At 38.2% G+C, this 15,786-nt stretch overlaps 2 protein-coding genes across 3 annotated transcripts; both read left to right on the forward strand.

Moving 5' to 3' along the window:
* The first annotated feature begins 1,625 nt into the window (after window positions 1-1,625).
* Window positions 1,626-5,906, forward strand: ACL5 (S-adenosyl-L-methionine-dependent methyltransferases superfamily protein). The gene is made up of 10 exons (XM_010263639.3): window positions 1,626-1,905; window positions 2,283-2,349; window positions 2,443-2,537; window positions 2,626-2,728; window positions 3,339-3,427; window positions 4,754-4,910; window positions 5,066-5,141; window positions 5,225-5,283; window positions 5,364-5,500; window positions 5,598-5,906. Exons 1-10 carry the CDS (start codon window positions 1,754-1,756, stop codon window positions 5,668-5,670), a joined length of 1,008 nt encoding a protein of 335 aa, XP_010261941.1. The 5' UTR covers window positions 1,626-1,753; the 3' UTR covers window positions 5,671-5,906.
* A 2,168-nt stretch (window positions 5,907-8,074) lies between these two features.
* Window positions 8,075-11,267, forward strand: RPA1A (replication protein A 1A). 2 transcript variants are annotated; one of them, XM_010263640.3, is made up of 2 exons: window positions 8,075-8,979; window positions 9,228-11,267. In XM_010263640.3, exons 1-2 carry the CDS (start codon window positions 8,720-8,722, stop codon window positions 10,858-10,860), a joined length of 1,893 nt encoding a protein of 630 aa, XP_010261942.1. In that variant the 5' UTR covers window positions 8,075-8,719; the 3' UTR covers window positions 10,861-11,267. The 2 variants fall into 2 exon arrangements, with proteins under 2 accessions (XP_010261942.1, XP_010261943.1); XM_010263641.2 differs by having other exon boundaries at window positions 8,840-8,979; window positions 9,202-11,267.
* The last annotated feature ends 4,519 nt before the right edge of the window (window positions 11,268-15,786 follow it).

A 15,786-nucleotide genomic window follows, 5' to 3' on the forward strand; every position in this document is an offset into this window, starting at 1 on the left:
AGACTGTTGAAATAAATCATTCCAATTCTAATTCCTATTCTGACTGCAAAATGGATTCTAAAATTTTTGGCCCTCAAAGACCAGTTTACACCACCATTTTCATGCATGCCATATCACAATTGCACAGTTTAACTATGCAAGTTATATATATATATATATATATATGTGTGTTGGTGGAATATTTTATCATTTAGTGACATCTAAGTGGACCTTTTTTATTTTTTACCAATAAAAAAAGAAGAAAACAACCTAGAGAAATACAAATACTGCTTGTCTTCTGCAATGTAGATCAATGAAACCAGAGTGATATCCATTTCCATATTATGGGTGGAACATCTTATATTAATGATGCTCAGCAAACTTGTTTATTCATGTTCTAGTGTTGTTTGCCAAATGTCTATATTATACCCATCACAATAGATTTTTCTCTCTCTCCTTTTGCTTTCCACTTTGATTCCCTCCTTCTCTCACAGAGTCGGCAGAGAAAGAAAACAATTTTTTTAACAACTGTCCTATTCCTGCCTGCCAAATTTCTTTCTCTATATTCATTCCTTCTTTCATGAAATGATTGTGCTATTTCCGAATTTGAAACATTAAAATTGCACTTCAGAAGCCCACATAATTACAGGCAAATGCCTTGCTGTCTACAATAATAACAAGCACTATTATGTCGGTTTCTATTACTTTCAAAATGCTGAAGTTTGTACAATTTCCCCTAATTAACCTTCATTTGTGATTTAATACCTATTTAGCTGCTTATTGGATTGCTAGATACAATGGATCGGTAATGGGCCTTATACAGACTTTTCCATTCCATCATCATTCATGGAGGTTGAGATTTTAACTTCCGAGTTTCGATGCAAGTTCCAATATTTTATTTTATATATACTGGGTCATTCATGGTGCACCCTTTGAGTGGGGGCCCATGTAAGGCTGATTGGGTTGGCCCAGTTAATTAGAGGATTCGGATTCAATGGTTGAAAACCGAAATGCCTACTCACTAGCCACTACTCGGTTATATTTACACTGACTGAAGGTTGTGAGTCCTGTAGCAGTGAAAAGTTTGTACAGGTCATTGTGAACAAGTAGAAGGGTATTTATGTAATTGTAGAACATCATAAGCACGCAAGGACACGATGACATGATGGAGCGAGATATATAGTGTTGTCTGGAGTGGAGTCTCCACAAAAGTACTTAGTGGAGTCTCCTCACGCTCGAGCCAACACCAACATGTTGCCTCCCAGACGGTGGTGGGCCCCTCGCAACTGTCTCCCTCACCATATCCAATCTGGCACTGTCAGACTCTAAACTCTCCAAAATTTGGTGGACCCCACTGCCAGTTTGGCCTCCATATCAATTGTCACACTCGGTGGGCTCTAGATTCTAGAACCTTATCCTTGCATTGCCCAATGTCGTACTACCACGTGGACTGTAGCCCTCATTCCACGTGGCAAAATCCACCTCGGGACCCCACCTTCATATCACGCTTGCCCCAACTATGCATTACTATATTTTTCGCGCTCATGCAAAACCCACTGACGCGTGCGTGATGTTTCTTCTTTCTTTGTGCATTCCCGTTTTTTCCTTCTTTTATTTATGCCTTTTACCATTTGGTTTTCCTATAAAAACGCTCATTCACTTCTCGCTCATCCCCTGCACATACCTCTCTACCTCCTCCGTTTCTTCCTCCGCCTCTCTTCGCTTCTTTTCTTACTTTCTTTGCCTTTCCCTTCCTCTCTTCCCTGCTTTCAGCATGGGTGAAGCTGTTGGGTTTCTCCATTCCAATGTCTTTAGCAATAATGGTTACGATAATCGCGACCAGGTCTACGAAGACAATCAAAAGAAACTCTGCTGGTATGAAGAAGACTTAGACGATGATCTCAAGTGGTCTTATGCTTTGAACAGGTATAAAAAATATTGTGATTCGTATTTCTTTTTCTTTTTCTTTTCAGAATTTTACATATGGTGGCCATTCAAGACTTAAGAGGTTTTTCCTTTCTTTTTTTCCCATCTCTAGGGTGATTGAAAACTCTGTGAAATCTAATGAAGTTTCGCGGCTTTATTCTTTTCTCTGGATATCTATTATTTCGTTTCAAATGAGTTTACTTTGAAATTCTGTATATTTCCTTTCCCTCTCCTTTATAACATGAAAGTTACACAGTTCTTAACTATCGATAATAGTAGCTTTACAGCTTTACACATTAATTTGGTTAAGTTTACTCCATCTGAATCAATTAGCACTCTTTATATGTTTATAATAATAGTGAGAATAATTTTTACAGAGTGTTGCATAGAGGTACAAGCGAGTACCAAGAAATAGCTCTTTTGGACACAAAACACTTCGGAAAGGTAACTATATTTTCCTTCTCTCTTTCAATCTAGATATCTGTTTCAGTAACATCTCTCCCATTATGATTTTCCTTGGGTTTTGGTCACACACAGGTATTAGTGATTGATGGGAAGATGCAGAGTGCTGAAAGAGATGAATTTATTTATCACGAATGCTTGATTCACCCTGCTCTTCTCTACCATCCAAAGTAAAGACCCCTTTTCTTTATACGAATAATTTTTAACTATTTTCTTTAACAGGTTCAATGCTTTATTTTATGTGGTTAATCATTTCAGCCCAAGAACAGTATTTATAATGGGAGGTGGCGAGGGGTCCACTGCAAGAGAAGTACTCAAGCACAAAACTATAGAGAAAGTTGTCATGTGTGACATAGACCAGGTATATACTCTGGACGACCAAATCATATCATATTAATGTGTCTTATGCTCATCATCAAGTTAAAATTTAACATTATCGGATGGATTATATCTCAACCACCGGATTTTAGTCCATTCACTCTGGACGGTATGGATGGATATTATCATCCGACTGCTTTAACTTTTAACAGAGAAATTTGGTTGGTCAGTTTGTTGGTGGAACACATTTCATGGTGGGTCTGGCTCCTTTGTCCTAACTTTTTACTGTACATCGTTTCATGCCCCCCTGACCCTGACCCTGTACTGTGTTCGTGGAAGTGGACTTCCGTTTCCCCTCGCTGTCTCTGTCTCTGTCTCTCACAGTCTCACAGAGACACAGACATTCTACTATTCCCACTGCTATCATTCCAACTTAATTTAGTCATATCTTCATCCTGTACTGTCATTCTTTTTTCCTTCTTTTCCCCTCTGCACTCTGCAGCTCCAAAAAACTTTGAAGAAGCGACAGTACGACAATTCCTTGGGCACTCTCGGAACTTACCTAAAAGAAGAAAAAGGAAACTAATTACATTTACATTTTGTGTCGTATTCGTTAAACTTAAAGCCCAATGGCATGTGTGGAATGGTTGCAGGAGGTCGTCGATTTCTGCCGTAGATATCTGACGGTAAATCAGGAGGCGTTTCGCGACGAGAAGCTTCACCTTGTAATCAACGATGCTAAGTGAGTCGTATAAATCTAATCATAAGAATAATAACTATTACTACTACTAACGGAGACTAACCTTATACGGGTTTCCAGGAATAAGTAATTTTCACGTGGCAAATTAATTTTGAATTAGAAAATAAGTAATATTTTGTGCCAAAACCACCAAAACAAGGTGTACGTAGTAGTAGCGTGATCTCAAGTATAACAGATGTGGTGTGGCCCATTCATAGGGTCCCCTACGTGGACAGTTTGGATTTGCCACGTGATTCATTTACATGACAGGACTTGGGGTAGGTCTTATAGGGAATATTCCTAGCTACTTGATGCATTGCTGAATGTCACAACTCACGAGGCGGTTCCACATTCAGAGGTTTCATGGTGGATGTGGGTCGTTTAGAGACTTTCGAGTTGGTGTCTGAATTTGATGTTTTGGGCCCTAGCCTTGCTCTCAGTCTGAAACCTGAAAATATGTGATGGCTGGGCCTAGCCTGACTTCGGCCTGGCCCAACGTGGCTTTGGGTCTTGGCCTTGACGTTTATAGTCCAAACCGATATAGGCCGAGATCATATTGTCTCTTCGGAGACATCCGATAAAACTCGTAATGTTAGGCTTGTCCCAAGTCTGACTGGGAAAAGCTCATCAGATCACATACCTAGGCCCAACGATAGGGGTGCAAGTCGGGTGCCCAATTCATATAATTTACACTACTGCACCGGGCTTGGGCATCAGGTAGCGTAGAGTTGAAGAAGTGAAGTCATATTGCAGTCATTGTTTTTCCTGTATTAGTTAAAAGGCTCAGTTTGGAAGAAGTACAAATACAAATGTATAGAGTGTAAAACCTTAGACTCAGTTTGGAAGGAGCACAAATACAAATGTGTAGAGTGTAAAACCTTATATTTTGTATGTATTTGCATTGTATATATTTTTATTTGTGCTCTAAATATGTACTGTATAAATACATGCAAAATAATACAAAATACAAGGTTTTGCACTCTACAAATTTGAATTTGTACTCTTTCCAGACTGAGCCTAAAGGGTAAAACCATTATCTAAATATTGCTGATAAAGGCATGCAATACAATCCTATTTGGAACCAATTGGAATGCAATACCCACAAGTTGCTTGTGTTGTGCAATATTCTCTACTCTCTGTCCACTTGGTTGTTTTTTCTTAAGACTTAGTTTGGAAGGAGTACAAATACAAATATGTACAGTGCAAATACATACAAAATAATACAAAATACAAAGTTTTGCACTCTACAAATTTGTATTTGTACTCTTTCCAAACTGAACCTAAATAAATAATAACGTACTAATTGGATAAAACAAACATGGATTGAAGGGCCGAATTGGAGGCGAGGAATGAGAAATTTGACCTGATAGTGGGAGACTTAGCAGACCCAGTTGAAGGAGGGCCTTGCTATAAACTCTATACTAAATCCTTCTACGAGCATGTAATCAAACCCAAGCTTAACGCCAATGGGATCTTTGTCACTCAAGTAGGTTTCCTAACTTCTGTTTTTTTTCTCTTTTTCCCCTTTTTTTTCTTCTGTTGATATTAGTCTTTCTTTTTTTTGGTTTGATATTAATACACTTTTGGTGCCTCGTATATTTAATGTAAATAAACCTGTCTCTTTCTTATGGGCAACTACAGGCCGGACCAGCAGGCTTTCATAGCCACAAGGAGGTCTTTTCATCCATATATAACACACTGAAACATGTCTTCAAGTGTAAGTCTTCCCATCCTGATTAAATTCATAAATTAACTGATGGCTTAGTGCCTAGCTTTCTGATTTCACTTTCCTGTATCCAGATGTGCTCCCTTACACAGCTCATGTGCCATCTTTCGTCGATACTTGGGGATGGATTATGGTAAGCAGCAACTCAGCTAATAAATTGCCCACTTATTAATGAGTAGATTGATTATTCCCATTATATGTGTGTATATCCAGGCATCCGATCAACCACTTACCCTTGAAGCAAAACAGATTGATAGTAGAATCGAAGAAAGAATCAAAGGAGAACTACTGTATATTAATGGAGCCACCTTCCTCTCCTCAACCACCATGAACAAGACTGTCTATCAATCGTAAGTTTGCAGACTTAAACCATCCGTCAGTTGAATGATTCTTATGTAATGGGATAGTTAATTCAGGTGGTTTGGTTATGTGTATATAACATTACAGGTTACTGAAGGAAACACATATCTACACGGAAGAAGATGCAAGGTTCATCTATGGACATGGGAAGGCATGTTAGTCACCCGTATCTGTATAGAAGAAAGAGGGGGCCGACAGATAGAAAATTAGACAACAGTTAGAGAAGTAGTCTATAGAAACCAATCAAATTTATGTACAAACTCTTAGGAGCTGTTAGGCTACTTTGTTCTTTATAATATATATCTGTTAGTTAACTCCTTGTGGTTGGTGTAGGACTAAAATTCCCATTTCCCAAAGTTAAAAATAATAGCAATGAAGTTTTATAGTTTATATCAATGCTTTATAGTTTTAAAAACGAGTTGAGGCCGAACCGTTTTTGCCTCCAGGTTGTGGGTCACCGGTTCGGCCGGCCAAGTCGAATGGTTCAGACTGCTTCACGTCATCATATATATGTATTAAGTGTGTGTATATATATATAATAAATAATGTATAAATATATTTTAGATTTAATTTGTTATATGTATTTTTATATTTAATTTATATTTTAACCCATTTTTTCATTTTTATTTATAAAAATATTAAAAATTACAATTTGTGGCAAAAAAATGATTTTTTTTTGCGAAAATAGCGGGGCAAGGCGCCTACGGCCCATTGGGACACATAGATCTCAAAAGTTACCCAAAATAAAAAAACATCACACAAATCGAACATCCGAGTGCAAAGTTATGGCCTCTGACTGAATAGTTCTTGACTAAATCAACAGTTTTGATCGTCTGATGGGTCTTGACTGAACTGGCTCTAGAATCTTGATTGAGTGATGGTTTAAACGGTCCAATCGGTCAGGTCAACAACATGTTAAAAACACTGGTTTAGATAACAAATGATGAGGCTTTAATTTCCAACAATTTCAAATGGTTTAACATGGTTTTTTATAGGCCTGCAAACGGTATCCTATTCCAAATTCAAATTCTATTAAGGGTGATCCATATTTTCAATAATTATAAATCTAATATGGATTCCCCCAATCTGATTTATATATGTATGCTCATATATACTTAATATTTATATTATATCTATCAATAAAATTGGCCTAAATGCTGTATTTCCACTAAATTATCATAGATTCAAGTTTCATATAACTAATTTTCAATTCATTTTGTTCTTAAATTGTAATACTAAAGTCATTTTTTATCACTTTACTAATATAATATAATATTTTGGTCATTTTTATTTTATATCATTTAATGTCCAATTCTAGTCCAATATTTCTTAAATCCACCTAAATGTCAGATGAATATGGCTTTGAATTCAAATAAATAAATCAAATTTGAATCTACCTATATCAATATTTTGCAGCCCTAAGCGTATTAGACTTAGGTGGTGTTTGAGACCAATATCAATTTTTCAGAAATCATCACCACATCAGAGATTGAAAAATCGCTTATTATTTTGTTATTTGATTCATCTATTTTTAAAAAATTAACAAATTGGTCAAAAATTGATTATTAAAATTGGGATGAAAAGAAGAATCACCACCTTCGATGATTCCTCTGTTTAGGCCTATTTTGATTTTTCTTTTGAATGAATGATGTGTCATTTGATATGGATATATGAGAAATAATTTCCATAAAAAAATTAATACTAATACTGAATATCAAACAAATTCATAGCTAATTTTTGAAAAATCAACTTACATAGAAGCAATGGTATCAAATCATTAAGTGGGTGTTTAGTATCGATGTCATTTTCTGAGAAAACGGCACTGCATAGACATTACATTAGAGAAAGCAGCGCTTCAAACAACACTCTCTTGTTTGATACCGTTTTTCTAAAAAAACATTGCTCTAAACCACACCTTGGAAATCAAGAAAGTGTGGTCTAGAGCAATACCAAATTCAATGTTTTTTTAAAAGCAATGTATGGCATCATCTTGGACATTGGATAATATAGATCATATTAAAAAGGTTACCACCAATACTGGTATCAAACAAAACCAGAACTATTTTCTCAAAAAACAGTCTATATAACAGAACCGATTCCAAACAAAAAATAAGCACGTGGGATATTCCCAACACTTATGCCAAACACGAGTTCGCATCTACACCCCACAATGCCTCAGCACGTCCCCACCTTGTATTGGGAACATCTCAAGTGATGCCTCATCATCTTTAATACTCGTTATCGGGAGATATTCCTAATACAAGGTGGAGATGTGCTGTTGGGGCATTGTGGGGCGCCCCACAGTGGAGTACAGATGTGAACTCGCCAAACACCTACTAAGCGAATCATCCATCGTCCAATCCAACCCATATTACGGTTAGTTGGCTTCATGGCATTTATGACTATATCCGTAATCCGTGACCCTGAGTAAAAGATTTCAATCCAACGGTTTGTATTCTTGAAGGTTTCAGTCTACGCACCAAGAGTTGTGGGACACTTGGACCTACTTTTTTCCCCAGAGGATGACTTTCTTCCAAGTTCTGTAAACAAGGGGTTTTTATAGAGGCTCTGACCAACTCCTTTCAGGTTTAGCCTTCGAGTCGGTTTTTCTCCTCCTTTCCCCGCCATAAATAAAAACTCTTAAAACCCTAGCTACAGATCCATTCGGCCGAGAATTCTTCAGCATTCATTTAAAATTCTTCCTGTTTTTTCAACAATAACTTAGCGCTATTCAATTCCTCATCTCTCTACCTTTGTTTCAGAAAGGGAAGTGTCCCCGCAACTCTTCTGTCGGCTCTTTTCGTTGCGTTTTGATAGTTTTTCTCGATCTTTCACTCAGAAACCTAGGTTTTTCTTTTTATCAAATTTCTTTATATTACGTTTTCTGCTATTTTTTGGCAGGAAATTTTGTTCATCTTAAGACCGTAATCCTCGAGTTTTTTAGTTCATTTTGAATTTGTGGACTTTCGAGCCCTAGATTTTAGTAATTCAAATTCTGGAACTTCTTAAGATTCATTTTCTAGGTTTTTAAGGTTGTCTGGATTCGATTCCACTGCAGATCTGGATTCCAAAGTTTTCGAAAATCTGAGAAAATGCCTGCGTATTTTAGTAATTCAAATTCTGGAGATTCATTTTCTAGGTTTTAAGGTTGTCTGAATTCGATTCCACTACAAATCTTTGGATTCCAAAGTTTTCGAAAATCTGAGGAAATGCCTGTGTATCTCACGCCCAACGCAATTGCAGCCATCAATAGTGGCGATGCGAACTCAAAGCCTCTTGTACAAGTCTTGGAAATCAAGCTCATAGGCAATTCGCAGGATCGGTATCGTCTTCTACTCTCTGATTCCGTTTCCACTCAGCACGCAATGCTGGCGACTCAGCTGAACGATCGGGTGAAGAGCGGGAGAGTACAGAAAGGATCCATTGTTCAGCTGATCGATTACATCTGCAGCACTGTTCAGAATCGCAAGTATGCATTCGATTTCATTGCTTAATTATATTTATCTCCGTTATTTTTTTTCAAACCGTGACGGAAAACCGTGATTTTTCCTCTCGAGTCGTTTTGAGATTGTTTGAATTGACTAGGGATGGATCAGAAAGGCACTGAAACATGTCTCATATTTTAGCTTTGATATTAGGAAAACTGTTTTTGGTCATCTCGTTTTCTATGATTCGTTTTTCTGTCTTCCAGTTTTAATCAGGAAGGATTTCATACAGGATTATCGTGGTACTGAACATGGAGACTATAATCCCAGATTGTGAGATAATTGGGAACCCGAAACTGTTGATGCAATCTGACTCGACATCTCAGAAATCTTCGTCCGCTAACAAGCCTGAGCAACCAGCAATTCCTGATAACAGGCATCTCGCAACAACTTCCTGTAGTAACTCAGCTCCAAAACCTGGCAATAAGATGCCGAGCTTTCGTCCAACTGTCCAACCTCCATACCGACCTCCTCCAAATTATAAAAATCATGGCCCTATTGCAAAGAATGATGCACCTGCACGAATCATTCCAATTTCTGCTCTGAATCCTTATCAGGGACGATGGGCAATCAAGGCCAGAGTTACCGCTAAGGGAGATCTCCGTCGCTACAATAATGCTAAGGGAGATGGGAAAGTCTTCTCCTTTGACCTCCTTGACTCGGATGGAGGAGAAATAAGGGTTACGTGCTTCAATGCTGTTGTTGATCGCTTCTATGATGCTATTGAAGTTGGTAAGGTCTATTTGATATCCAAGGGAAACTTAAAACCTGCTCAAAAGAACTTCAACCATCTTAAGAATGAATGGGAGATATTTCTAGAGTCAAGCTCAACAGTCGAACTTTGCCCAGATGAAGATGGCTCAATACCAAAGCAACAGTTCTCTTTCAAACCCATCAATGAGATTGAGAGTTCAGAAAACAATTCTATAATAGATGTAATTGGTATTGTAGAATCTGTCAATCCTTCAGTCCCTATCCTGAGAAAGAATGGTATGGAAACCCAGAGAAGAATTCTGAATCTTAAGGATGGATCCAACCGCAGTGTTGAGCTAACCCTCTGGGGGGAGTTGTGCAATAAACAAGGTCGAGAGCTGCAACAGATGGTTGAATCTGGGGTTTTCCCAGTTTTAGCCGTTAAGGCTGCAAAGGTGAATAACTTCAGTGGTAAATCAATAGGAACAATATCTGCCACCCAGCTCTTCATAAATCCAGATTGCCCTGAAGCCTATGGTCTGAGAGACTGGTTTGACAGAGGGGGCAAGAATACTGCTTCTCAGTCCATCTCTAGAGATATTATGCCAGGGTGTCCAAGGAATGAGGTCCGTAAAACAGTATCTCAGATAAAAGATGAAGGTCTTGGACGAGCTGATAAGCCAGATTGGGTCACGGTGAAAGCAACTGTATCATTCATCAAGACAGATAATTTCTGTTACACAGCTTGCCCGTTGATGATTGGGGACAGACAGTGTAGTAAAAAAGTAACAAGATCAGGAAATGCAAGATGGCAGTGTGATAGATGCACTCAAGAGTTTGAGGAGTGTGATTACAGGTATCTTCTTCAAGCTCAAGTGCAAGACCATACAGGGTTGACCTGGGTGACAGCATTCCAGGAATCAGGAGAGGAGATCTTGGGTTGTTCAGCAAAGGAGCTGTACTTATTGAAATATGAAGAGCAAGACGATGTTAGGTTTGGGGAGGTTATCCGCCGTAGCCTATTCAGTGAGTATCTTTTCAGGCTCAAAATCAAAGAAGAAATGTATGGTGAAGAGCAAAGGGTGAAGATCACTGTCGTTAAGGCAGAGAAATTGAACTACTCTGCAGAGAGTAGATTCCTACTTGATTTGATTTCAAGGATCACATGCTAAAGATTGACAATGCTATATTTAGATGAAAACAATTTCGATTGTCTCTTGATTACAGGCGAAAGCCAAGTTGCAAACTGGTTTTGAACACTTCAAAAGGGATGAGCTGATCAATTTGATATTCAATGGCTTCATTCCTCCCTTTTGGCTTATGGCAGAGAAGTTACACGATATGTAACTGCGGGAAGCTATTGTATTGAATTTGGAATTTGCAGGGTATATAGTTGTGGAAGCTATTGTATTGAGTTTGCTTCTGCTAATCCCAAATAAATTCTTTCCCCTCTTGGGGGTTTGAAATTGTATCCAGTTTTTGCTCAAGTCCTAACATTCGAATAGAAAATGTCTGGAAGACCTTGCACAAGAAGTAGATTGGAATGTGAAGGTTTACTGCAAATAGACTTTCCATATCCGGATGGTTCGTGTTCCCCTTAGTTTTACTGCAAATAGACTCACTGTACTGGAAAACTCCAATGGTTAGGAGCCAACCAAGTCTATTCATAATGGAATAGTAATATAAGTTGATGGCATAGAAAATATCCTATTTCTGACAACGGCTGAACTGTGAGAGCAATCGGTTTCGGAGAGAACTGATAGCTTTTACTCCGTTTGGCCATGGGAATCGTTTACAGAACAAAGATTTGTTGGCAACTTATATTTGCAGCTCTGTTATTAGGATTGCGTGCAAGTAGTGGAAATGAATTCCTATTTTTCCTTCCCCACGCAAAAATACTTTTGGGTTCTGGAATGACTACGGAGGCGTGAACATTGAAGCTTTCCCTCTTATAAGCAAGCATTAATTCTCTATTGATCTTCTTCCTTGAGCTAAGGATGGATAAATTAAAGCGCTCTATCTCTCTCTCTCTCCCTTCCCCCCTACACCCACCCTCTGTTTTGTGGAAATCATACCTTCAAACGACCAAAAATTCATAAAAACGACGAAAATAGATCTGAGAAATTACAAATTGTACCAACATGAATAAAACATAAAGATACAGAGATTACGATACATCATAGAACAAGAAGAAAAAAGAAACAGCAATTTAGATTCTCGCTCTGTCTTCCTAATGTATATATTTAGCTCCGTTTGACAGGGTCGAAGTTGGCGACGCCGATGACAGCACCAACGATTACACCTAGCACGACTCCACCGGCAACAATGCTAAGCAAGAAATTCTTGAGAGAGGGGGAAATTCCCGGGCCGGCCGCCTCAGCCACCTCAGGGATAACCATGGAAGCGGTCAGGGCAGCTGCTGTCAATCCGGTGACGGCCTTCTCCTTGAGTGATGATCGAACTTGGAGCTTTGCGTTGGCTCTTGACGAGGTCGCTTCTATTGCCTTGGAAGACCTCAAGGGCAAGGGCTTGAAGAAGGCATCAGAGCTCGGAGGTAGCCTCTTGTGGCTTGCAGAAGTTAATGGCGTCGCCATTGAAACAGCGGAGGTGGATGCCATCTCTCCTGCTCTTACTCAGAAGATAAGACAACGAAGAAAAGGAGGTTGCGAATTGAATTCTCAGGGTGTTTGCCGAAGATGCAGTAATGTTGTTCTTCCGAGTGTTTTGAGAGGAGGGGAGAGAAGCTTAGATAGATGGAGATCGTGGGAGGGATCTGACGAGAGGTTGAAATTTGAGATCCCAGCTTTCCCTACTCCGACGTGGCCGCTCCTGCAACCTCGTTTGGAGGATAAGGTTATCCCCATCCCCATCGAACAAATTACCCCAGTCCTTCCGACTCTCTTACGTTTAGATCTGCAACTCATTTGGCCTGTACTCCCGCGGCGCACGTTAGTAAAATTCTTTTGATCATGATTTCATGATCCTTTCGAGTTTTGATCATATCGTGCAGAATGCAGAATTCAATTGGTCGGGCCCATCTTTGGGATTTATGATACGTGATTTGACGTGATTAATCACCATTCCCAGAGTTCGGCTTCGGTCAGGGCAAAAGCCCGTTCCAACAGTCACAGCCGGGAATATCTCTGTTCTTGTGTGATTTATTTCGTGGGAGATACACAATGCAAATATCGGCTTCCGTCCCGGCAAGCTCGTGCTATCTTGCATGAAATAAAGCGGAAATATTCTGAATGCAAAGTTGTAAATACTATTTGAACAGGTTTTGCCCTGACCGAAGCTGAATTTCTCAATGCAAGGTTGTAAGGGGTTGTTTGAATGGTGCAAGCATCAACACTCGAAGTGGCATAATTGTTCCACACTATATCTCAAATCGTGTGCTAACATCTCCCATAACAAATATAGAGATATTCCCAATACATGTTGAAATGTGCATATGGGGTGTCAGTCTAGAGATTGGATGGGCTTTCCACTGAGCATGTCCGCCCATCCCTCCCGTGCATTGAAAACATTTCCCGTTCTTAACATGGAGAGATGTTCCTAATGCACGGAGGAAATGGATTGTGGGGTGGGCATGGGGGGCTCTCTGTGAGGAGCAACTCCTGTCTTCTCATGTTAGGCCTGTTGGCTCATGCACGATGCACGGTTTACAATCGTGTATTAAAAATATCTCTAAACTTATATATTTTTATTCATGGGGAGATATTTAACCATAAGAATGATGTGATCACGTGTGAGGACTGAACCGGAGCTCTTGTTGAGGGTCGGGAGTGATGATACAATGAGCATTGATATGCTTCCACTGGACCATCACCAACCTAGGTGTTTGAAACCGATTCCGTTTTCTAGAAAAAAGGTGATAAGTTAGTGCTAAGTTTCAAATCTGCTTTGTTTTTCTGAAAACGTTTGTTCAGGGCATGTGTTGAAAATCCGAAAAAGTGTGTCATGAGAAAACGAAACCAGATTTGATCCTCTTCTGAGAATGTTTTCAGTTGTTTGAATTTGGATTATTATCTAAAATTTTCCTTCACTTCTTTCAATTTTCTTAAACATCACCCTTTTTTAAACTTCCATAAACCACATGTTAGAGACTTTTATTGTATAAAATAACCCTTCCATAAGATCAGTATATATTAGCAACCATCAACAAAGTTGCATGACCAAACTAGTCCTGAGCGATCAATCAACCTTTCTAACTATTTATATTGCAAAATTATCTTTAACAGCCCAAGTGCCTTTTAAATTTCATTTCTCACTTGTTTCAGTCAATAAACGAATCTGTTGGTTGTTTTAAAGGGATGCTTTCACAACCATGATTTGGTTCGCCGCTTGATTGAAGAAATCAATCTAAAGATTTGTGTTTGGTAGCAAATTTGTTTGTACTAATGCAAAACCGCGATAGTCCAAAATGATTTTGATGCAAATTATGATTTATTTTTATTTTAAATTTTACCTTATTTTATTTACTTGCAGCACAAATGAAGTAAAGCAAGACTTGAAACAAAATAAAGTAAAACCCAAAAACAAAATTAAACTAGAATTTGCCTTCTTTTCATTTGCACTCCTATGCATTTTAACCTTATTTATGTTTTTTTTTTCAAAACTATCTGTCTTCACATTTTCTTATGACAAAAAATGCTTATAATTTACTTTTTATTTGAAATCTTTTTCATTGGATTTATATCCAATTCGAATGAGTGAAATTAAATATTGTATAGTGTTAATAAATTAAACCGGAAATGATCAAAATATTGTATATTATTAATTAAATGAACTAAAATTAAATGGATACCATTTGCATCTCTAAGGATAATCATGGGATGGGTCAAGCCAGGAGTCCAAGGGGATTGGACTTGGAAGAAAGCATTTTACCCAAGAAATATCAAAACTTCTTTCAATGAGTTATATGCAATTTTGTGACCCTAACTTGATAAACCATGAATAACCTAATGGAGTTCCATATACACATGAGTATAATTGATCTATAAGCTTGCCTTTCTTTCTACATGGGACAGTTAATCACTAAAGTTGATGATGTTCCACAACAATGTAGTCCTTTTCGTGAAGCTGGTGCCTGGTGGTGATGATTTTGGAGCCACCTTCCATCCATATTTGCCTCCCTTAGCCATCATATGGAGCTTCTCCTCCCCTTGTCTCAACTACATCAATTGTAGTAAATTCTTATCTTATATTTGGCTATAGATGTATGGGATTCTTCATTTTTAGGCTCCGCTAAAGTATTCCAGACCGGATCAGGTAGGTGTACATGGTGAGCACATTGAGTAAGCATTTAGAATATTTTTTTTTGGGTCATTTGTCCCTTAAAATACCTCCAGCCTACCCTTAAGGCTGTGTTTGGAATCAATGTAAAACGTCACCGGTGTAAATATTTACGCCGGTTTGATTTTATTGACGTTTTGAAAGAATGTATAATCATGATCGACATAAAACTCCACTCCGGTTTAGTTTTATGTGCGTTTGGATGGAATGGAGTTTTACATCCTAAATCGATGTAAGTGTTCATTAAAGTAGAGTTTTTCATTGATTATCGATGTAAATATTACATCAATAAAATTGATGTAAAACTCCACTTTTCTCAGCACAATTTTCAAAATTCAAATGGTTACTTTATTAATAGTTCGATGTAAAACGTCATTAATGTACTTTTACACCAATGATGTTTTTACATCGATTCCAAATACAACCTAAAAAACAAATTAAAAACAACTTTTGATATGGTTGTCACTTGTCAGAATATTGATTAAGTGCTCATAGAAGTGCTTACAATGCTGTGCCTATTAGATTTGGATTCAAAGTATTCAGCCTAAGCTAAAAAACAAACTTTAGCTTCAAGACTAAATGGGCATGCTGGAAATGATCATCCTTACCAGGGACCCATGATCATATCCAGATCAGTTATGGTCTTCCAAGGGAAAATCTAAGCCATCGGCCCATGCAGTTGAACTATTTGACCCAAAAATTAATCACCTAAATGGTTCTACTTTCCACCTAACTCAGATTTTTCCCAAAAAAAAAACTAACTCAATTAACAAATTGCTGACCTAATCAGCAATTTGATTTGG

This window comes from Nelumbo nucifera, chromosome 8, assembly GCF_055504915.1.
Source record: "Nelumbo nucifera cultivar China Antique chromosome 8, China Antique-T2T, whole genome shotgun sequence".
Classification (NCBI taxonomy): Eukaryota; Viridiplantae; Streptophyta; class Magnoliopsida; order Proteales; family Nelumbonaceae; genus Nelumbo; species Nelumbo nucifera.

Excerpts from the sequence above, each read along its gene's own strand:
- ACL5 (XM_010263639.3), top strand. The coding sequence starts at position 1,754 with ATGGGTGAAGCTGTTGGGTTTCTCCATTCCAATGTCTTTAGCAATAAT. Across the intron at positions 2,350-2,442 it reads ACACAAAACACTTCGGAAAG|GTATTAGTGATTGATGGGAA; the intron begins GTAACTATATTT and ends GGTCACACACAG. Across the intron at positions 2,729-3,338 it reads TCATGTGTGACATAGACCAG|GAGGTCGTCGATTTCTGCCG; the intron begins GTATATACTCTG and ends GAATGGTTGCAG.
- RPA1A (XM_010263640.3), top strand. The coding sequence starts at position 8,720 with ATGCCTGTGTATCTCACGCCCAACGCAATTGCAGCCATCAATAGTGGC. Across the intron at positions 8,980-9,227 it reads AGCACTGTTCAGAATCGCAA|GATTATCGTGGTACTGAACA; the intron begins GTATGCATTCGA and ends GATTTCATACAG.